Source organism: Tupaia chinensis, unplaced genomic scaffold (assembly GCF_000334495.1).
Source record: "Tupaia chinensis unplaced genomic scaffold, TupChi_1.0 Scaffold000601_1, whole genome shotgun sequence".
Lineage (NCBI taxonomy): Eukaryota > Metazoa > Chordata > Mammalia > Scandentia > Tupaiidae > Tupaia > Tupaia belangeri.
In genome coordinates this window covers 900,284-923,350 of record NW_006160119.1, presented here as the reverse complement: position 1 = coordinate 923,350, position 23,067 = coordinate 900,284, and the positions used below count along the sequence as shown (strand labels likewise).

Sequence of the window (23,067 nt, the reverse complement as noted above, 5' to 3'; positions counted from 1 at the left end):
GGTACCAGGGCAGTGTCCGGACCTTGAAGGAGTACTGCGTAGGGAGATGTGCGCTGTTATTAATAAGGTACCAGGGCAGTGTCCGGACCTTGAAGGAGTACTGCGTAGCGAGATGTGCGCCGTTATTATGTAGTCACTCAGCCATCCTCATGCCATTTTTTGGAGAGGTTTTTGTTATAGGGCTTGTGCACTCGCCACACAGAGAGAGACAGAAATTAAGAAATCACCCCCCAGGGCGGATGGCCACACCACAATCCCTTCTCCTCCGTTCTCCTCTCGGGATCTTGGGCATGCATGCACACATGCCCGGCGTGAGTTTAAGCCACCAACTCTGGGACTCAAACCGCGGTTGACCACATGGGAGTCCAGCGACATAGCCATTATGCTAACTGCTGGTCCCCCTCTTGCCTTCTTAAAATGCTGTCCAAACTCTTTAATGTTAGGGGGGTGGTGAGGGGAGGGGAATCAAGGGAGAAAGAAGCTAAAACATTTAAGGGACACAAAAATGGAAGGTTGTCTTGGAAGATAACGTGTCTGAGAATATCTTTTATGGACTAACACACAGTGTCTTCATGCTGGGAGAATCCGTTTTGCAAGCTGTAATGATACACAGTGACTGGATGTATAAAAAGCCCCGTTTTAGTTAGAGGGCAGCGGGTGAGTCTGGGGGCAGCAGCCCTGCCCCCTGGCCCGCGTACCTGTCATGTTACCACAGATGACAGGCTGAGACTGGTTTAGATCATCTACAGAGACAGACGGTCAGGCCTCGCGTATGCACGGCGATGTCTCAGCCCACCAAACCGTACTGGGTAGTTACTCTTCTGTTTTCCGATGAGGACGCTGAATTTCTAAGGGAGAAGTCACTTCTGTGGCCACACAGCTGGGGAAGGGTCAGAGCTACGCGAGGGATCCCTTCACATTCCCAAGCCAGTGGCTCTTCCTCCTGCAGAAGGCGGGTTGACCCAGGGAGGGCTGGGCGTAACAGGGAGGAGTGGTCACCCCCGTCATTGGCGGTGTTTGTCAGGGTGTCGTCAGCGATCCAGGGTGGGGTGTGAGGCTGTGAGGGTCAGCACTCCTCTTTCGGGACGTTGTAGCAGCAACACGAATGACTCAGCAGCTGCCCTCTGAGGTCCCGCGGCCGGCTTTGCGCCTGGGGGAGACCTGCGTCCTGGGATCTGCCTCTCCTAGTCTTGCCCTTGACCCCAGAGCCTGCCAGGGTCTACTGCAGGTCATCACAACCATGGGTTCTATGTAAGTAGTCAGGTCAGGGTGACCCCACTTCCTTTGGGGGTGCAAAGTCACACTCTCTTATGTTCACAGAAGAGAGGCTTTCAAACAGAGACCCCCGGAGGCTTCGCCGCGATTGACAGCCGCCCGTGAGTCTGCAGCGTGGGCACCTCCCAAGTGTGGCTTTATGAAGCACTTGCCTGCCGCTGGTCACCAGCGGTGTCTCCCCTGGGGGAGCCAAACATCAGTAACACCTCTTCCCAGGCTGTTTTCATATTGTCGATAGCTCTGTGAAGTCTGTGGCCACTGAGTCGGAGCCGACTCTTAGATCTCCGGAGAGTGGAGTTTATAACTGTCACCATGACAGGGTTCTCCCCAGCATTATGACAGCTGTCCCTGGGAAGTGCGTCACGTGCCCTCGGGGCCGTCTCCCAGGGCTGCGGCTGATGGCTCTCCCTGACCCTGGCCGTCAACTCCCTCTCCAAGACCCGCAAAGGTCCAGGCGCACCAGTTGTGCACGCACTGCGTGGCGTCATGGCCAGGCCCAGATCTCCCTTGAGAAAGGCCCCACTTAGTAAACGCGGCTTTCGTCAGGAGCTCGCCAGGCCCTCTCCCTGTGCTCCACTTCCTGCAGGCTCCTTAGGTGCTAAGGTCTTGCATCCCGTCTCACAAAGGAGGGCCTGTGAGCAGGGGCTAACTGTTCGGACCCAGCTCAGCCAGGTGGTGGCAGAGCCGGGATGCACAGAAACAGACACTCACTCTGTCAGCTGTCAGGTCCGGGATACGTGCATGTGAGGTAACCGTGAACCCAGGAGACACGGCAGGGTGCAGGACAGCTCCAACACAGACTATGACTCATGGTTCGAAGTCATGTTTTAAACATTTGTCAGGCTCGCTGCCTGACCTGAGGGGTCTAGTCCATGGGAGACTGCATGGTTCAAGTCCCAGACCCGGCAGTTTGAAAAGCACACTGTTGTGTCTGCCCGCATGCGCAACGTCCCTGAGAGAGACGAGGAGGCATGGCACAGGTCATCCCTCCCAGGGGTCATCCCTCCCGGGGCTGCCTTCCCACCTTCTCTTTCTGTCTCTGGCTAGTGCAAGCACCTTATAGCAAAACTAATAAGCAAAAACAGAGAGTGAGAGAGGTCAAGCAGCTCACTGAGGGCAAGTGGAGGGACTGATTGGAGGCCGCCCGCCCTGGAGCCCTGGAAATGGCTTTGTCTTGGCTGCCATGGCTCCCCAGTTCTCCGGCCAGCCCTGGCCCCCCTGCATCGGCCCCACTTCCTTTCCCTTGTCTTCGTCCTTCACATTTCCAAGCCGTAGCCTTAAGGCGTCCGTCAGTGGGTCCTGTGCATGTCTTTGAAACCCTAAAGCAACCCCACGGCACTGCCTGGTGTTCGTGAGAGACAGCTGCAGTTGAAGGCGTTAATGAAGCCGAGTAAATGAGGCATTTCCAGTGAAGCGGGGACACCTGACAGTCACGTTTCGGCGGCTCCGAATTCCACGACAGGGACGTTCAGTGTCATGAGCGTCGGGGGCTTGTTCGCGTCTTGGTTTTGCAGATGTGGCTCTGCGTTCCATCACACTCACACTTTAGGGCAAGGGGAACCATCTGCAGCGAGACAGGAGTTCTGGCTCAGCGTTCTGGTTTCGGGGCAGCTCCCAGAAGGTGCGTCCGCTCCGTCCTACGGCTCTGTGCTCAGCAGTGTCTTCTGCCTCCCCATAAACACGAATGCGGATGAGCCAGGGCTGGGCTTCTCCTGAGCCCACGCCGAGATGTACCAGGCACGTGAGGCCTTGGCGTGCGGGTGCCTGTAACCTCGTGACGTTTGCAGGGCTGGCGTAGACATGGCTTGAAGGAGAGGCAGGGCTGGCGTAGACATGGCTTGAAGGAGAGGAGGCAGCGTGAGAGTAGCTGCGTAAGAGAGTGCGGAGGGTCACTGCCGGGCTCGCTCCCTTGTCCAGATCTGCTCGTGTCGAGGGTCCCGGCCTGCGATCGCGGTTCTCAAGAGAACAGGCCCGGCCCGCCCCCGTGGGCATCTCGCACGCGTGCTTAGGCAGAGCCCGTCAGCTGCACCTCTGCGTGCCTTTCCCCGCCTAGTCTCCCAGGTCCGGTCTGCCGGGGTGGGTTAGAAGTCACGTGGCTCTAAGGAGCACCCTGAGATAAGCGGGTCCCGAGCAGCCTCCGCGGTCCCGCCCGTCCAGAGAAGCCCCTCGGAGTCAGCCGTGACTCCTCTCAGTCCGTAGCAGCACCTGCTGGCTCAGCCCCTGCCTGTGCTTACACCGTGACCCCCACTCTGGAGCTCCACCCCTGCTGCCAGCCCCACCCCCACCTCCTTGCAGTTTCTCCGGGTCCCCTGTCAAAGTTCACCTGAGCAGTGGCTTCTGGCCCCTGTGTCGCTGTCACCTCACGGGGCCCTTCTTCAGTGCCATGCGAGCCACCTGATTCATACCTCCTGCCACGCCAGCCTCCTTCCTGCCTCCAGGAGCTGGGAGTGCTGCCCCCGCCACACACAAGAGCAATTCGCTGTGTCCCTGCCTCCGAGTCTCTCTGGCCGCCTGAGGAAGAATGGCAGTCGCTGCTCCAGGGTCCGCTTTCCTTCCCTGCGTTCTTTTCTCCACCCTGCCCGTGCCGTCTGAGTTACCCCGTCTCCTGGCTCCTGACCACATCGCCGGCCTCTCTACCAGAATGAAAGCAAGTCGGACAGAGACTCTGGGGACTTCCCGCTGGGCAGCACGTTAGGGACAGCGTTTGGTATAGAGCGAACGCTCAGTAGGTGTTTAGACGTGCGAGTGAGTGAGTGAGAGTGCACACAGTGTCCCATCCAGGGTACAGATAGCCAGTAAGCCAGTGTACGTGCAAGTGTGTGCACACTCAAATACAAGCTAGCACACGTGCAAGTGTGTGCACACTCAACTACAAGTCAGTGCACGTGCACGTGTGTGCACACTCAACTACAAGTCAGTGCATGTGTGCGCACACTGAAATACAAGCCAGCGCACCTGCGAGTGTGTGCACGCTCAAGTACAAGCCAGCGCGCCTGCGAGTGTGTGTGTGCTCAAATATAAGCCAGCGCGCATGCGAGTGTGTGTGCACGCTCAAATACAAGCCAACATGCCTGCGAGTGTGTGCTTGTTCAAGTACAAGCCAGTGTACCTGCGAGTGTGTGCACGCTCAAATACAAGCCAGCACGCCTGCGAGTGTGTGCACACTGAAATACAAGCCAGCGCACCTGTGTGTGCACATTGAAATACAAGCCAGTGCACCTGTGAGTGTGTGCACACTGAAATATAAGCCAGCGCGCCTGTGAGTGTGTGCACACTGAAAACCAAGCCAGCACGTCTGCGAGTGTGTGCACGCTCAAATACAAGCCAGCGCGCCTGCGAGTGTGTGCACGCTCAAATACAAGCCAGCGCGCCTGCGAGTGTGTGCACGCTCAAATACAAGCCAGCGCGCCTGCGAGTGTGTGCACGCTCAAATACAAGCCAGCGCGCCTGCGAGTGTGTGCACGCTCAAATACAAGCCAGCGCGCCTGCGAGTGTGTGCACGCTCAAATACAAGCCAGCGCGCCTGCGAGTGTGTGCACGCTCAAATACAAGCCAGCGCGCCTGCGAGTGTGTGCACGCTCAAATACAAGCCAGCGCGCCTGCGAGTGTGTGCACGCTCAAATACAAGCCAGCGCGCCTGCGAGTGTGTGCACACTGAAATACAAGCCAGCGCACATGCGAGTGTGTGCACTCTCAAATACAAGCCAACGCGCCTGTGTGTGCACGCTCAAGTACAAGCCAGCACGCCTGCGAGTGTGTGCGCACTCAAATACAAGCCAGCGCGCCTGTGAGTGTGTGCACGCTCAAGTACAAGCCAGCACGCCTGTGATTCTCCCAAAAGGGTGGTAAAGGCTAGCGCTGTCTTCTTCGCCTTTGACACATTTGGCACACGTGATCTGAATGGAACACAGCTGGTAAGGAAATAGCATGTGTGTGTGTGTGTGTGTGTGTGTGTGTGTGTGAAGTCTTTGGCCGTGACTAGCTCTAAGGTGTGAAATAATCTGGATTATTTAGACAAGTAGAACTGCCTGATGGTTACCCGCCTGTCTATGCAGCAGACTTTTACAACCCTGCAGAGACCCCAGGTGACTCCTTCCTCTGAGACCGTTTGCTGCCTCCTACATTTCTCTGTTCGAAACCGGTTCCTCTGACATGAGGTTACCCCTCACAAAACACAAATGTGAGAGGGAATGCATGATCCTTGTCAGCCATTTTGGTTTTAATGACTCTGTAATACATTTTTCTTGAGAAAAATACATGTAAACTCACACAACATGGCACATATGAATACTTTAATGGAAGTTAGTATCCCTTCCTTCCTCCCTTCAGTTATTAGGGCTGTTTCTGCTTCCCTTACCTTCCTGCAGTGTCCCTTTCCTCTGCCAGGAGTGTCCGTGTTATATAATGTGTACTGTCTTACATAACAGCACACGCACATGTATGTTCCTGTACATTCGGAGAACGCAGGGAGCAGAAGGCAAACGGGGTCTGTTTTGCTACTTTTTTTTTTTAAGAATTATTTTATTTAACTTTTTAGTTTATCTACTTATTTTAATTTGATCAGAAAGGGACAGAGAGAGAGAGAGAGAGAGAGAGAGAGAGAGAAAATCACCAGGTCCAGGACTCGAACCATGGTCAGCCCTGTGGGAGTCCAGCACCCTTAACCACCGCACCACCTGCCAGCCCCATTGTACTTCTGTGTCTAGACCTGGTACCTGCTTCACTGCTCCTGGACTGAGCACCAGGGGACTTTAACGAATGATCTGGTCTCATTGGCCAGCACTGACCAGGCACGCCCTCCTCTTTATTGCCCCGTTCATAGAGTGGCTGCTCCAGCCCCACCAGATGTTATAAAATGAAATCCGACACTTCTGAGTAACGTTTGACAGTAGTCTGTTACACGACAGCACATTTTTCTAAAACCCACAGTTACTGCAATATGAAATGTGTTGCTTGTTTTGAAGTGGAGCATAAATTATTAATTTCCCTCAGTATAACCACAAACCTGAAAATAATTAAGAGGCTTCATTTTCCCAGATCATTAGGATTCTGTTTTGGATTTGTGGGAGTCCAGCACCCTTAACCACCGCACCACCTGCCAGCCCCATTGTACTTCTGTGTCTAGACCTGGTACCTGCTTCACTGCTCCTGGACTGAGCACCAGGGGACTTTAACGAATGATCTGGTCTCATTGGCCAGCACTGACCAGGCACGCCCTCCTCTTTATTGCCCCGTTCATAGAGTGGCTGCTCCAGCCCCACCAGATGTTATAAAATGAAATCCGACACTTCTGAGTAACGTTTGACAGTAGTCTGTTACACGACAGCACATTTTTCTAAAACCCACAGTTACTGCAATATGAAATGTGTTGCTTGTTTTGAAGTGGAGCATAAATTATTAATTTCCCTCAGTATAACCACAAACCTGAAAATAATTAAGAGGCTTCATTTTCCCAGATCATTAGGATTCTGTTTTGGATTATTTGCAGCCTACAGATATTTATTTTGCATCGAAGACAATATTTGTTATCGAGTTCAGTTCTGGGACTGCATCAGCCCTGGGGGTTTTGTGAGTGTTAGGGTGAATGACAAGTGCAGTGCTGAGATTTATGACTCCTTGAGGCCCACACAGTTCCAGAGAACTAACACAGACACTCTCCAGGGTGGGGAAGTGCACTTACTCCCTGCTATACTGAGTAAATCGTACCTTCATTACAGCCCTTAAAAAATCCTCATAATGTTTATTTTTGTAGGCCGACTAAGCAATATTTTCTAATTATAGAACATTTGGGAAAGACATAGCACACAGAGGAGAAGATACAGCTCGGTCCCGACCTTACCTCTAGTCAGAACCACTGTTAACCTTTCCAGCTTCTGTTCTTCCATCCGACAGCTTGAGAGATGAACCTGGAGACTGATGTCAGTGTGCGTACAGAGGTATTCTTCTTAAAAATGGGATCAGGGACCAGCTGTTGACAGATGGCTATGTCACTGGACTCCCACGTAGTCGACTGCGGTTCAAGTCCCAGACCCAGTGGCTTAAACTCACGCCAGGCGCATGTGCGTGCGTGCCCAAGATCCCGAGAGGAGAATGGAGGAGAAGGGATTGCGGCGTGGTCATCCCCCCTGGGGGGATGATTTCTTACTTTCTGTCTCTCTGTCTCTCTCTGTCTTTCTGGCAAACACATGCACCCTAGAGCAAAAATCTCTAAAGAAAAGGGGGGGTGTCATATTATAAACTAGTTTCGTAACCAGACTTTTTTTTTATTTGTTTTGCCTAAAACACTTTTTTATGTCATTAAGTGTCCTTCCACCATACAAGGAAAGTAAGCCTCTCCCTTGTTTTGACAGGACAGCGATATTGCAGCCTTGGTTAGGTGTTTGGAAGATGCCCTGAGTTGCACCTCTCTAGGTAAGCTTCTTCTGATTCCAAAATATAATGACACCTTCCGGTTCTGTTGGAATATGTAGAAAGTAGAAAACTTGTAAGAGATTTTATGGATATTTCAGTCCAAACTCCTCAATTTTACAATGAGGAAACAGACCAATGGAGATTGAGGATCTTTTCCAAGGACCAGAAACTAAAAAAAAGAATTGCTTATTATTATTGTAAGTGACCCTCAGTCTCCAAGGATGACATAGTTGAAATTTGGTCATCCCTTGTGATGAAATGCTGGTTTGGCAGGGCATAATCATGAATTTTACAATACCTGGGATAGGAATCCCCTGCCCAACTTGTCCTGTGGAAGCACACAGTGTTCAGCCAGGCCGAAAGGCCATCACTCTGGAGGCCGGTCAGTTACTGGGAGAGATTTGGTCTGGAAGACAGAGCTGAAAATTCTTTAGCATTGTCAACCTCGAACAAGGTCGACCACGGGGGAGTCCAGTGACATAACCACTATGCCACCTGCTGGTCACTTTCATGCCACCAGGGCAGTGGACTCTAACACTGCTGCTCAGGTAGAACCAATTATGACCACAGATGGTGAGATACTGGGAACAGATACAGTATTTTGATTTGTTTACTTATTTGTCAAAGTTCATTTATTCAGGAGAGACAGAGGCATGCATCAGAGTGACTTGGAGGGCCTGGAAGCTTTGTCAGGTGTGTGGAGAGAAAGACAGGGCACCCCGACAGGGTCTTCAGCCCACCCTCCAGCCCACCTTCGGCTGACCTTGGCCCTGGGCACATGCATGCCGGCACACTCAGGGAGATCCCAGGACTTGAACTGGGAACCTGTCTGGCCCTAAGGAGTTCATGCTGTTGAAATACCTGTCTATGGAGGGAACGCAAGCAGGACCCTCATCACAGATAAGAACTGTATTGTTTTCAGAACTCCAAGCACTTCCCTGTCATCACATAAGCGCATGAAGACAGCCTTCTCACATGGTCTTACTGGGGTGAGGGTCTCACAAGGGTAGCCGTGTCTTCGTCTGACTACATCGCTGGGAGACGCGGCAGCTACAGCAATAGAGCTTACTGGTCATTGTGGTGGTTAATATATGTCAGAAAATAAATAGCATCCAAGGGACAATTTAAACTTAAATATGTCATGGTATAAGCTTTGTTGCTTAAAAATGAACGCTCTGTGCACCTTCCTGTTCATCATCGCGCTTGAGTCTGGAAATACCTGACTACGTGGAGTGTATTGAGGTATCAGTGTGTCACACACGCCTTCAAGAGCTTCTGCTAGCCCTCAACAGAAGAAGTATGCCTTTTCCCGTGATTTGGACTAAGCAAGTTTTAATTTTGCAACCGTCAAAATGTGTGCAAGAGTTTGACCCTGTTCCCAACCCTGGATTTCATTTTGTTTTATTTAGAATAGGGACAGTGGTATTTTCTTCTCCTGTATCACAAATGGGTGGACCGGATGAGTGGGTCGGCACTTGTGTAACCTAAGTAGGTCCTGAATTAGAAGGTGCCCTTTGCATTCTGAGTGAAGTGTGTTGGTCCCTCCTGTAGCATCAGGTCAGAATAGAGCCGCTAGCTCAGTGGTTCTCACACCTGTACATGTGCCGGAATCCCTTCGAGGGTTTAAAATGCAGGTCTGACCTGTGGCCAGGAATTCGTGTTTTAACAGCTTCCCCATCATGCTGATGTTCTGGGAGTCACGGCTTTAAAGTCTTAAGGCCCCGAAGTTATTGTTGTGCACAGCCACCTAATTTATAATTCAAACAGAAACATACAAAGTATAAAATTAAAATTTTTGTCCTTAACATTATAGTGAACTTACTTAGAAGCTAAGATTGAATGACTGCTTTTTTAGGTTCTTTTCTCTCTTTCTCTTTGTGGGCTTGTCAGCATCCTGGGCCATCCAGCTCTGCATATAAAAGTTCCCGAGCTTCCTCGAACCTGTACTGTGTGTCCTCATCTTCAGTGTTTGCATCAGACATTTAGGGAGATCTCACAGGTTCACGATACCACATGAGGAGTTGAACGTTGAACATGGTCTTAGCCATGAGGTGGGATCTTGGACAGACCCATGGAAAACTTTGAAACAATACCAGGGAGCACCCACTACATGCTTTTTTTTTTTTTCATACATCAATGACAAATTAGGCATCTGAATGGAGGCATCTCATTTACAAAGCTCTAAATTCCTCTAGAAATGTCTGATGGGGTATATGAAGCAAGTCCAGTTGTGAACAAGATACTTAGTAAACCAGTAGAATTAAGGGAGGACAGGAGGGAACAAGTTCAAAAGAAATGGGGAAAAGCTTGCAACATGAGAGTGGAGAGATGTCTTGGGATGTAGCAGGAGCCATTTTACAGAGAGCAGATACTTTTAAGCGTTAAACTACCATAGTTGAAATGTGTTTCCTCTAAATCTCTCCCTTCCTCCCTCCCTACTGCAAGTGCATACACCCTGAAGCAAATTAAAAATAAATACATTTTAAAAGGCTGTAAATCAGATGTCACAGATAGAATGAAGAGTAAAACAAGCTCCCTGTGTTAATGAGTTCCCAGGCTAGTCAGGAAGGCAGATAATTGCAGGGCACAAACGACTAGTAAAACACATGTTGTGAACAAGGTAAGTGTGTGTCAGTCAGGGTGGGCGTGTTGAGTGGGGGAGTAGTCCACTCTGGAGGTGAGGCACAAGAAAAGCTTCACAGGGAAATGAAATGTTTGTAACCCCTGTATCTGTAAGAGCAGGGTGAGGTTGTGCTCACTACAGTCTCCTCAGAGTCTAACACATACCGCAAAGTATGTTTCAAATAATCATTTAATGAATGATGGTCAGGAGGAGGGTCAGGAGGTCGGGAGAGAGAAGCGCTGTCTAGAAAGGATCAAGCAGTGTGAAAGCTCAGAGGTGTTAAAGGAGTATATGCATGAAGCTATCAAGAAGTTGGTATTACTGGAATGTAAGGTGTGAGGAAGGGATCGGCAATGGTGATGATGATGATGATTAGGGCCAACACCACAAAGAATCTTTGTGTGCCTGGTTAGGAGTTGGAAACTCAGCCTGTGCGTTAAAGTACCACTGGCTTTTGAGCGTGATCAGCAAAGATCGTGTTTAACAACAAGGGTGCTTTGAAAGGAGTGATTCGAGATGGAAACCTGCTGTGTGCTGTCTACACAGACAACAGAAGTGATGTAAACATACTTAACTGTTTGGGCCCACCATTACTCAGTAAGAAAGACAGAAGATGGCCTCTGTCTTTGTGTTCATCAAATGAAAATTCTGTCTCCACACAAGGGGACTTTAAAAGTTTGTGGAAAAAGGAATGAATAATGTAGGAGTTTATTTTGGTGCAAAAATGTTCTGAAACTTATGTAGTGTTTTCAATAATATGTGTTTCCATGAACTTCTTTGAAGACCCCGCATATTTTTTAGTAACTATGTTATGAGCCAAGATAACATATGAATTTAACCTTCTTAAATGTTTGGAGCATTAGCTGTATTTCTGGAGAGAAGTAATCAGCAGAATGATACATGTCCTTGGTAAACTGCATTTATGAGAAGGCTTTGTGCATCCACACTGGATGTTGTTAAAGAAGTAATTAGAATTTCAGAGATGCTCCAAAACCTCTCTGCCCATTAAGATTCCTTTAGTGTGTTGATATGTCTAATCAGCTTGGCTTTTGAAATTCCTGACCCCCTCAGGCCTTCTATTGAACTTTGGTAATAACCGTATAATCTCTACTGAACAACGGGGCTGATAGAAACCAGAGGAGGCATCAGGGCTTCTGATCTCTTAGAAGCTTCCTTTACTTAAGGGCTTCAGACTCTAAGCTGTTCAGCGTAGGGATGACTGACAGCCACTTGATCTGCACTATTGTGCTTTTTACCTTGACTGAAAAGCACTTCTCAGAGGTTAGAGTGGGCCGACATGGTGTTCTATCTGGTTACTGAGACCCTGGAGCCACTCTCATCTGGAGGAGGGGAGGGATGTCTCGGCTTATACACCGCTTGGATCATTTTGCTGTGATGCACAATGTCGGTCCTGACTTCTTCTGTTTATGTCTCTTAAAAATGTAAGTTTCCACAGCTTCTCTAAAACTTGAAAGGGTGTAACAGATTCTAAATCAGTGACCGTTTACGGAGAACTTGCTGGTGTCTGCTGCCTTGCCAGATCCTTTTATTTGACAGATGTGCTGCCATGGGAAGGCGGCAGGAAGACTTTGTAGGCTAAATAAACCCCTACAGCAGGTATTATGAATCACTTCTATTGTATCCTCTTAGCTGGGAACATTCTGTATATCCCCAAAACCTAGGGGAAAGCTCCCGTAATCAAGTTCACATGGCCGAGAGAGAAACTGGGCAGTCGTTCCCCATCTATCACTGACAGACTGTGGTCTCCCCGCAGCCAGCGTTGGAGAGGAAATGCTCCACGTCGTGCCCTTAGACTTGGACTCGCTCCTGAAGGCTTGGAATTTCTGAGGGAAAGTAAAACAAGGGCATGAGGAGCGCGAAGACTTGGGAAAGTGGGAGATGACAGTTCGTTGGGGAGCAGACGTCCTAGAGGAAGCCTCAAGGAGCAGGTGGCATCTGGGTCATTCTTGGTTCAAGAATAGATCTGGCCACGAGGAGGTGGGTAAGGGGGACCTAGTGTAGGAAGGTCGACTCGAGGAGGAGCAGAGACAGAGACAGAGACAGAGACAGCCTGTGTGAGTAACTTGGTGTTTCTCTCGCCTTTTTTTTTCTTTCGTAGAGGTTTTTGCCTTAGAGTGAATGTGCTTGCCCTAGAGAGAGAGAGAGACAGAGAGAGAGAGACAGTGAAGGGGAAAGTGAGAAATCACCCCCAGGATGGATGGCCATGCCTCAGTCCCTCCCCGATCTTGGGTACACGCACCTGGCATGAGTTTCAAGTCACCAGTCTGGGACTCGAACCACAGATGGCCATGTGGGAGTCCAGCAGTGTAATCGCTGTGTCATCTGCTGGCCCTCTCTCTTCCTATTTCAGAATTTCCTCTTGGTCTTTGATTTTTACCACTTTGGCTGTCAAGTCACTTGCAGAGGATCTTCTGTTATAGCTACTGGGCGCCTGAGGTATGTCCTAGATTTCAGTGCCTCTCTAAATTTGGGAAGTTTTCAGCTAACATATTGTGGAAAGTATTTCCTATGCCTTTGCCTGTCTCTTTTCCTTCTGGAATACCTATCGTGCAGATATCCGGCCGTTGAAAGGTGTCTAGCATTTCCCATATATTGTCTTCATTTAAAAACGTTACTCTCCTGTTCTCGTCAGTGGCTTGCACTAAACTGGGCGTTGTATCTTCCAGGTCAGAGATTCTTGTGCATGATCTCATCTGCGGTTGACACTTTCGAGGGATGTTTTGAGTCCCCGCAATGCGTTCTCTATCTCAGAAGTTCTGTTTGGCTCCTTTGCACAGTGTCTGTCTCCTTATGGAGTGCCTCCTTTATGCATGGGAGGATTTCCTCATCGCCTGCAGTCGGTGCTCTGTTTTCTCTTGCATGTTGTTGAGTGTTGTTACAACGAATATTCCAAATTCTTTCCTGATGTTTCTGTGATCTCTTGTGTCTTACTCATTGTTGGTGAGGAGTTAGCCTCTGAGGGGAGGTTTTCCTGATTCTCTCCTGCCTCGTGCTCTGCGTTGCTTTTCAGTCTTCCGCTTCTTTGGGCGTGTTTCTATCGCCGTGTGCTCCTGCATGTCTCTGTGAGGTGTGTAAGCTCTGTGCCAATGTCCCCTCCGCTTCTCTCTGTGGGGTTGCAGGGTCTGCCTGCTGCTCCTTTTTCCTCTGGGACTGAAGGAAATTAGCTTTTGGTTCCTGAAGGCTGGAGGGCTCCTCCTCCCCACAGCAGGCGAGGCGGGGTCCCTGCCAAAGAGCTAAAGCCAGCGGCCTGGTTGGACGTGCCTGCTGGCTTTACTGTGTCTGGGACTGCAGGGTCTCCCTGTTTGTTGCTCCTCCTTTCTCTGCTAAAGTTCTCATAAATATGATTAAGTTGCTGACTCTGAGAAGAGCAGATTGCCCACGTGGATCCTGAATTCCATCATCAGGGGCCTTATACGAGAGCACCGAGGACGTCCCGCAGAACTCTCCCCGTTTCTCGTCTCATGCTCGTTTCTCCTTGTGAAGTCCGAGAGCACCTCATTCATTGCCAGCAGGCCTCTTCCGCTGCCTCTCCTACTAAAGACCGATTGCAGTGAGGACGGCCGCCGCAGGGGCTGGAAGCTGTGAAGAACCAGCTTTCCCTAGAGCTGGGGGGCGGGCCCTGCCGACGCCTGGATTCTGGCCCGGTAACATTACTTTCAATGCCCTTTTTGTCACACCACGACCCCGTGCTGTCGTCCCTGTACTGTGCACCATCTCACATGTGAGAGGGAGACGGGGCGCTCTTGCCTGGGACGGCGTAATGCTCGCACCAGCCCTCGGTCCCAGCCCTGCTCATCTGAGCACCTGGGCCCTCGCCTGCCCTTCCTCTCCTGCGTGTCGGCGTTGTCTTCCCAGGGGAGCTCGAGGCCCCAGACTGTCTTACGGCAGACCCTAGAATGTTCGACCTGAATGAGGTCCTTGGCCCGAGGACACCTTTAAATGTAAGACGAGGGAACGGAGGCCCAGGGAGGGGCCCGAGGGCCGGGGAGGTGGTGAGGACAGAGAGCAAACCTCGGCTCTGGTCCCTGACGAGGCCAGCCTCTCCCAGAGCCCCCCGCCGGCTCTCCGCCCTCCCTGTGCTCAGTGGTCCCGGGGTCTCTGTGGATACCCCATCTTCCTCAGTGGGCTGCAAGCTTCTACAGGAAATGGAAGAGCAGCAGAAAGCAGACTGTGACAGTGACCAGAGTCGGGGATGTGAGGAAGACTCAGGCTCGCCGAGGACGGTGTCGACCGACCCCCCAGGGGACTCGGCGGGACCACCACGTCATGGCACCTGCACTTCTGCTTCTGTGAAGAGGGTCCACTCGCTCTGGGGACAGCAAGACAGGCACACAGAAAAGGAGGCAAACGCTCAGTCCATTCCGTGTGACATTTTCTCACCGTCTTCTCAAAACGCCCAGCCTCGAGTTGTTCTTATCATTTTTTTAAGACACTTTCAAGTCTTGCCGCGCTGCGATCTTCTCGCTTCAGCCTCCCGACTTCAAGGCAGGCACGACCACGCCTGGCTTTGTATAGGCAGGGCCTCGCCATGGTGCCCAGGCCAGGCTCCAGCTCTGACTCCTGCCTCAGCCTCCCGAGTCGTTGACATCATTGGCGGCAGTCCCCAAGCGTCCCAGCACCAGGGACCGGGCTCATGGAAGACAGTCCCCCTGTGGATGGGGTTGTGGAGTGAGGGTGCGTTCGGGATAGTCTCGCTGCCTCACCACAGTATCCAGTGACCAGGCACACGGCGTCGGGAGAACCCAGTCCCACTGCTGCCCCACCTGCAGGTGGAGCCCAGGTCACAGTGTGCACGGTAGGGAGTGGCTGCAGACGCAGACGAGGTCTCCCACCTGCCCGCCGCCCACCCTGCTGCACAGCCCAGGCCTGTGCTGGCCCTGGCCTTGGAGGGTGGCCTGGACTGCTGCCAGTCTGTGGCCTGAGTGTTGGGGGCCCTGGTGACAGCCCACGCTGCCATGCCAGGCCTTTCAGTTGAACCAGCACTGGAACCTCCCAGGTGGGTCCAGCTGATGCGGCCCAGTCTGAGCAGTGCACGCCACTGCGGGGGCCGTGGACCCCGCTCGGATGCTGACTCGGTTCGAACCGCGAGCACAGTGGTTCCCACGTGCGTAGGCAGTAGGAACAGCCACTCTGCTGTGCGCTGCTGCGCTCCTGCCCCTGTAAGGACTAGGAGCCCGGGCAGTGAGTGAGCAAAGCCGGCCGACGCGGCTGCCGTCCACGCCTGCTCCCCTGGCCGCCGTCAGTGAAGCCCGCTGACTCCTGCCCGTGCACACGCCCTGTGGGGTTAGTCTCAGGGCGCCTCCACTCTCTGCAGCATTTTAATGAGTAGGACAGAGTGGTCAGCGTCTTTCCCGAAGTCTCCCGAGCCTGGGCCACCCCATGCGTGCGCACAGTCCACTTTCTATAACTCACCGTAGGAGGGGCCGGCAGGTGGCGTCATGGTTATGGCACTGGACTCCCACATGGCCAACTGCAGCTTGAGCCCCAGACCTGGTGGCTTGCTTTCTCACTTTCCCTCTCTCTGTCTTTCTCTGGTCAAATTAAAATTAATTAAATAATTAATTTAATATTTTTTTTCAATCACCTTAGCTAGGGCGCTGTGTTTGATGAGTGGTTGGTGGTCATTTCCGGTCTTGGAAACTGGGAGGAGAGGACTGTTCTCTAAGCAGCTTCGTATCAGGGTCCACTGTTCCTCAGGACAGTAGCGAGGGCACAGCAAGCGTGAAGGCCAGTGAAGGGCAGGTCGGAGGGGGCGGACCTCGCAGTGGCCAGGAGACCCTCAGGACGCCCTGACCAGCATTCTTTTCCCCGTGTGGAAATCTAATGCTTAGATGTGAGAGTAAGATCAGGGGAACTCGGCTGACTGGGAAAAGTCCCTGGTCACCTCAGTGAACATCCGCACCTGCTGAGAGAGGGCCAGAGGCCCCGGAGTGTGCTTCCTAAGATACATCTACCTCCATCTCGAATATGCAAAGCTCATCCCTTAAATAACAATGTTCTATTTAAATAATCCTTTTCAAGAGAGACTCAATCCTGGAATGCCTCCTGCATATTAAAGCTGTAAATGATCTTGTCCTTTGGAATAAATCTCCCTGATGTGCGTGTTACGATGGCACCCACCCCAGTTAACGTAGCATCACCTCGTGGCCAGGGTGGACTTGCTCCTGTTTTCCGCTGCCCTCGGACATCCCCGTGGGGCTGCAGGGGTGCTGGCAAAGCCAATAAAGTTGTATGTTGGTTCCAGACACCGAGACCACCACCACTGCAGCCGCGGACGTGACCCCAGCCCCGACAGTCTTCCACAGCGCGATGGCCACGGCCAGGATGAAGAGCATTCGGGAGTAAGTGTGCGTCCGCCTCCTGCCTGGAGGTGCAGTGCTGGGTCAGCAGACCCGACACGCGGTCCAGTCCCGTAACGGTGTCCGAATCCTTTGCGCTGCGGTAACCAAACACCCGAGGCTGGGCAGACCGTGAGAAGCGTGCATTGACTTCTCGAGGTTCTGGAGGCTGGGCAGTCCGTGAGAAGTGTCCATCGACTTCTCGAGGTTCTGGAGGCTGGGCAGTCCGTGAGAAGTGTCCATCGACTTCTCGAGGTTCTAGAGGCTGGGAAGTCCACTCAGGACAGCCTTGGTTCCTGTGCGGGATGGGGGCTGGCACCCTGACCTCCCAGATGGTGCCTTACTGACGCACCCTCAGTGAGGGCTGGCACCCCGACCTCCCAGACGGTGCCTTACTCTGACGCACCCTCAGCGAGGGCTGGCACCCCGACCTCCCGGACGGTGCCTTACTGACGTACCCTCGCATGATGGCAGGAGGGAAAAGGGCCGGACGCTGTGAAGCCTCTATCATAAGGGCCTTAATCTCATTTATGAGGAAGGCGCCCTTGTGACCTGGTAACCTTGAAAAGTCCTCGTGTCTTAATGCTGTTGTGTTGGACACTGTCTCCATACACAAACTGTGGGCGGACACACATCTCACTTTAACATTGTGCCCAGCCACCACCACCCCACTTTATGTCCTGACACGCAGAGTGTGTCTTTTCACCCCATTGGCCTTACAGCCTTAACCTGTTCCAGCAGCAACTCCAGGATGTGAAGTCTTATCTATATCATCTAAGTAATACATGGACAAGACCCGAAAGTGTGATCCAATCTCCCCCTCCAGCTGTGGGCCTGCAAGTCACTGTAAGGCGAGGCTGTCTCCCTCCAGGTTCCAGGGCCTCACTCCCATCTTCCTTCCAAGGGTCTGTGCATGGCCGCCTGCACCGTCTCTGTGAAGACTGGGGCCCCTCTGCAGCTCTCCTCTCCTGACCCCTCACCAAATTCACTCTCTGATTGGTACGGTTTGAATAGTTGGGTAAATTTAACAGTAATTATTTTTAAGTTGATTTCCATTTACAAAAGGAGACTTTTAAAAGGTTGTGGGAGGGACCTGCAGTTGGCATAATGGCTACATCACTGGACTCCCACGTGGTCAACCACTGTTCAAGTCCTGGACCCGGCAGCTTAAACTCATGCCAAGCGCGTGTGCGTGCCTGCCAAAGATCCTGAGAGGAGAACGGAGGAGAAGGGATTGTGGCATGGCCATCCCCCTGGGGGGTGATTTCTCACTTTCTGTCTCTCTGTCTCTCTCTGTCTTTCTGGCGAGCGCACACACCCTGTAGCAAAAATCTCTCCCAAAAAAAAGTTTGTGGGAAACGCGATTAAAGTATGAATTTGTTTTGGTGCCAAAAAAATTCTAAATTAAATCCAGGTACAATTTTGTTGTCATTGTTGGTAGTTTGCTATAGGGTATAAATACTCATCAGAGACAGAGGTGGGGAAGTAAGAAATCAGTCCCCAGAGGAGATGGCCATGTAGCAGTCCCTTCTCCTCCATTCTCCTCTAGGATTTTGAGCATGCACGCACATAGGCCCAGCATGATTTTCAAGCCGCTGGGCTGGGGCTCAAACCTTGAAGTCAGCCATGAGGAATCCAGCTGTCTTAACTTCATGTCAACTGTTGGCTTACTTTTTTTTTTTTAAGAATTCTTTTTATTTAACTTTATTAATTTATTTTAATTTGGCCAGAGAGATAGAGAGAGAGAGAGAGAGAGAAAGCGAGAAAGCAAGCTGCCACGTCTGAGGCTTGAACCGTGGGCGGCCAGGGGGGTGCCTAGCACCTTACCCACCACACCACCGGCCGGCCCTTGGCTCCCTTTTTTTAATAATACACATATTCTGTGAAGACCCTTCCACCAGCTACATTGCTCTTGCAACAGAGCATACCATCACCCAAGCAAAGGAGAAAACAAGTGAAGTGTTTCCAGACCTAAAGCTGTTGGTATGTTTAGCCGTGTGTGGTGTTCATGCCTTGTTCATACCAGAGTGGCCGCACAGCAGCCGAGTTACCATGGCAGCAGGCGGTTCCCAGGAACCCTGAGGAGGGAGTTGGTGCCTCTCCCTGCCTGGCTCCACCTGTCCCGGCTAGGAGGGTGACGGGAGCTTTGCTGATCCCCTCACTGGCCACTGGCCATCTTTGAAGAGAAGCTTGAACGTGCTTATCTCAGCCTCACCGGGAAGGACGAAGGACGTGGTGTCAGGTTTCCTATCTCAGACCCCATCACTAATGCGAACTACACAATAGTCCATCTAGGACATTCACGTGTCTTAAACCATTAAAATGAAAGCGATTCTGCCCAGACAGTCCTCCTGGCACTGCTGCAGGCTCGGGGCGCTCATCGTGGGCGGGCAGTGCAGATCGGGCTGCTCCCTGGGCAGCTTGCTCCTGAGCATCGCCTGCCCTCCCCTTCCCTCTGAGCTCACGGCCCTGCGCCATTCCAGACCGGGCAGGGGAGTGGAGGCTGCAGCGCTGTGGTGTTCGGGTCGTCTTCCCCAGATTCCAAGGCCTAGAAAACAACACCCAGATTGGAATTCCTGCTCCTTCACTGCCCAGGGATGTGCTCTGTGCTCGGTGTGGACAGCAGCTGTGGGGTGTGGGGGCCAGGACAGCGCTCTGCTCGGTGTGGACAGTGCTCTGCTCGGTGTGGACAGTGCTCTGCTCGGTGTGGACAGTGCTCTGCTCGGTGTGGACAATGCTCTGCTCAGTGTGGACAGCAGCCGTGGGAGCCAGGGGACAGTGCGCAGCCTCTGCCCCGAGGGAGACTCTGACACAGAGAAGGTGGCTTAGAGATGAACATCCCGGAAAAGCTGCAGATTACTGGCTGTCATTCTGGAGTTACTAGCCAATTCAGTGGGCCCCCACAAAGGCCGACGACATCTGAGCTTATTTTCTGTTTTAAAGAACTGGTTGGCTTACTGTGCCTTGGAAGGATCTAGAAGCCATCATCCTTACTGGGTAGGGACAGGGAGGCTCAGAAGGTGGCCAGGACACGCTCGCCCATGAAGGCATGGATTCCGCTCATCAGTGTTTAATGGCCCAAGAAAAGCCCCTCTCAGCAAAGTGAGGAGGTGCTGTGGCTGGGGATGTGCGATCGCTCCGTGATGTTCAGAGCACGGTTTGGGAGGCAGGGAGACCTGGAATCACAGATTCTGTCCGCACGACACGGCCCGATGTTCTGGGCAAGCTGCCTTGCTCTTGGACTTGTAGCGTTATCGCCCACAGACTGCAGCTGTCCCAGGGCGGAAAGCGTTCAGGAGCCTACAGTGAGTGGTTAGCACGGTGCCCGGAATGGGAGCAGAGGCAGAAGGGGGCAGTCGCTTCTGTTACCCCAGCCCTCAGCACCCTCTTTCCTCCGCCCGTCACTTACCTGCCCACTGGTCACTGCCGGCCACCGTCCTTCCCCCGTCTGTGCAGAGCACGCTGGCTGGGTGCCCAGTGCTGACCGCGGGCCCGTGGGTAAGCAGTGTAGGCGCGAACCCGTTTTACAGCTAAAGGGAGTACCCTTTAGCCTTCAGCCTGTGCGCTCACTGGCCTAGAGCCTGAGTCCGTGTGTGGTGTGGGGCCAGGGCGGGTGGGCGCCAGAGAGCCCAGGTCTGAGACCTGCTTCTCAGCAGGGCCGCTTCTGCAGAAGTCTCGGTGTCGCCAAGTGCGCGTCGGCCAGCCCGGCCTCGCAGCTGCCGTCCTCCACAGTGTGACCAGCACCACGGGTGCATGTGGCTCCCTTTCGTCCAGCATCGGGGGAAGGGGGGCCCAGCTGATACCCCAACCCCCAGGAAGTCCCCGAGTGCCTGGTTCAGAGCACTTCAAACTGCACACCCTTGCTGGAAAGGGCTTGGACGTGCAGCTGTCCTGGCCAAGCCGTCCTAAGTGCCCGTCTCTATATTAGGTTTGTTTTCTCACGATTCAAGGTCCTAACAGGCAGAAAAGCTCAATTTAAATATTAAAGAGCAGTAACTCAATCGTTCGTAATTTTTAAGGGATAGAAATCACTGAGGTTTTTATGTTTTAATTTGTGTCTCCTCCCTCCTCCGTGCTGTGTCCAGTGCCTTAACCACCATGCCAGCGGCTGGCCCTAGGAATCTATTTTTATTATTATTTTTTTTTTGGTAAAGAATTATTTAATTTCATTTATTAGTATCTTCCAGTTTGGTCAATCAGAAATAGAGGGAAAGTGAGAAAGCAAGCCACCGGGTCCAGGACTTGAACCGTGACCATCTGGGAGTCTAGAGCCTTTAACCACCAGCCACCTGCTGGCCCTGGGAATCTACACTTGATAGTAAACTCCAGGGAGTCGGAGCCCATGAAGACTGACAACACGCTAGTCCTGTCTACACCCGCCCGGCAGACCCCACACACCTCCTCACCCCGCTCCCACCTTCAGCCTGTTCCTCACTGTCTACGCCCGCCCGGCTGACCCCGCACACCTCCTCACCCCGCTCCCACCTTCAGCCTGTTCCTCACTGTCTACGCCCGCCCGGCTGACCCCGCACACCTCCTCACCCCGCTCCCACCTTCAGCCTGTTCCTCACTGTCTACGCCCGCCCGGCTGACCCCGCACACCTCCTCACCCCGCTCCCACCTTCAGCCTGTTCCTCACTGTCTACGCCCGCCCGGCTGACCCCGCACACCTCCTCACCCCGCTCCCACCTTCAGCCTGTTCCTCACTGTCTACGCCCGCCCGGCTGACCCCGCACACCTCCTCACCCCGCTCCCACCTTCAGCCTGTTCCTCACTGTCTACGCCCGCCCGGCTGACCCCGCACACCTCCTCACCCCGCTCCCACCTTCAGCCTGTTCCTCACTGTCTACGCCCGCCCGGCTGACCCCGCACACCTCCTCACCCCGCTCCCACCTTCAGCCTGTTCCTCACTGTCTACGCCCGCCCGGCTGACCCCGCACACCTCCTCACCCCGCTCCCACCTTCAGCCTGTTCCTCACTGTCTACGCCCGCCCGGCTGACCCCGCACACCTCCTCACCCCGCTCCCACCTTCAGCCTGTTCCTCACTGTCTACGCCCGCCCGGCTGACCCCGCACACCTCCTCACCCCGCTCCCACCTTCAGCCTGTTCCTCACTGTCTACGCCCGCCCGGCTGACCCCGCACACCTCCTCACCCCGCTCCCACCTTCAGCCTGTTCCTCACTGTCTACGCCCGCCCGGCTGACCCCGCACACCTCCTCACCCCGCTCCCACCTTCAGCCTGTTCCTCACTGTCTACGCCCGCCCGGCTGACCCCGCACACCTCCTCACCCCGCTCCCACCTTCAGCCTGTTCCTCACTGTCTACGCCCGCCCGGCTGACCCCGCACACCTCCTCACCCCGCTCCCACCTTCAGCCTGTTCCTCACTGTCTACGCCCGCCCGGCTGACCCCGCACACCTCCTCACCCCGCTCCCACCTTCAGCCTGTTCCTCACTGTCTACGCCCGCCCGGCTGACCCCGCACACCTCCTCACCCCGCTCCCACCTTCAGCCTGTTCCTCACTTTCTCTCTGCTTCTGACGCCACCCAAACTCCCGAACTCCTCTGCAGCTTTCACTCTCGTTTTCCCGCTGTCTCTCAGTAGATAAGGTAGCCAGGACAGAAAGGAAGGATAGAGGCAGGCAGGAAGGAGGAAATGAGGGAGGGGGACGCAGGGAAGTAGGAAAGGCAGGAGACCAGCAGTTAGCATAATGGCTATGTCGCTGGACTCCCATGTAGTCGACTGCGGTTCTAGTCCTGGACCCGGTGGCTTTAACTCACACGGGGCGCATGTGCGTTTGTGCCCAAGATCCCGAGAGGAGAATGGAGGAGAAGGGATTGCGGCATGGCCATCCCCCCTGGGGGGTGATTTCTCGCTTTCTGTCTCTCTGTCTCTCTCTGGCGAGTGCACGTGCCCTATAGGAAAACCTCTCCAAAAAAAAAGATATCAGTAACAAATAGGAAACAATAAACACACAGACATGTGTGCACATGTGTGCTGCACACATAAAGGTGCACGTGTGTGCGCGCACAGGAAGGCGGGGTTTGCCTAGCTGCTCTACGTACAGTCCTGGAGGGGCGCCTGGCCCCGGGGACACTCAGGAATTATTCGGAGTGTGGCGACCGTCTAAGACGTGGTGCCCTGGAGCACCCCTCTTCCATCTCGGGGTGGAGATGGAAGACATGATTAACCCCTCACAGACCTTCCTGACTTCCGGCAGGTCGGCCATGCGGAGGCTGGGGGCGGAAGCATTCGAGGAGGTGTACCGCTACCTCAGGAGAGCGAGGCAGCGGGGTGCCAGCGAGCCCGAGGTCCTGCAGTCTCTCGGGAGGCTGGTGCCGCGGGTCGGCGACTGTTTCGAAGTGGACCAGCTCTTGTACTTCGAGGAGCAGCTGCTGA

The 23,067-nt window shown here is 53.2% G+C and overlaps 1 protein-coding gene across 2 annotated transcripts in view; it reads left to right on the top strand.

Moving 5' to 3' along the window:
- The window catches only part of NEK11 (NIMA related kinase 11), a 92,157-nt gene extending 69,090 nt beyond the window's left edge, over nucleotides 1-23,067 (top strand). The window contains exons 14-15 of one of the 2 annotated variants that reach the window (XM_027775729.1): nucleotides 7,626-7,686; nucleotides 22,889-23,067. In XM_027775729.1, coding sequence (XP_027631530.1) covers nucleotides 7,626-7,686; nucleotides 22,889-23,067 — 240 coding nt within the window. Of the gene's footprint in view, nucleotides 1-7,625; nucleotides 7,687-13,734; nucleotides 14,310-22,888 lie in introns of those variants that run through there. The other variant, XM_027775728.1, reaches the window with a different exon arrangement.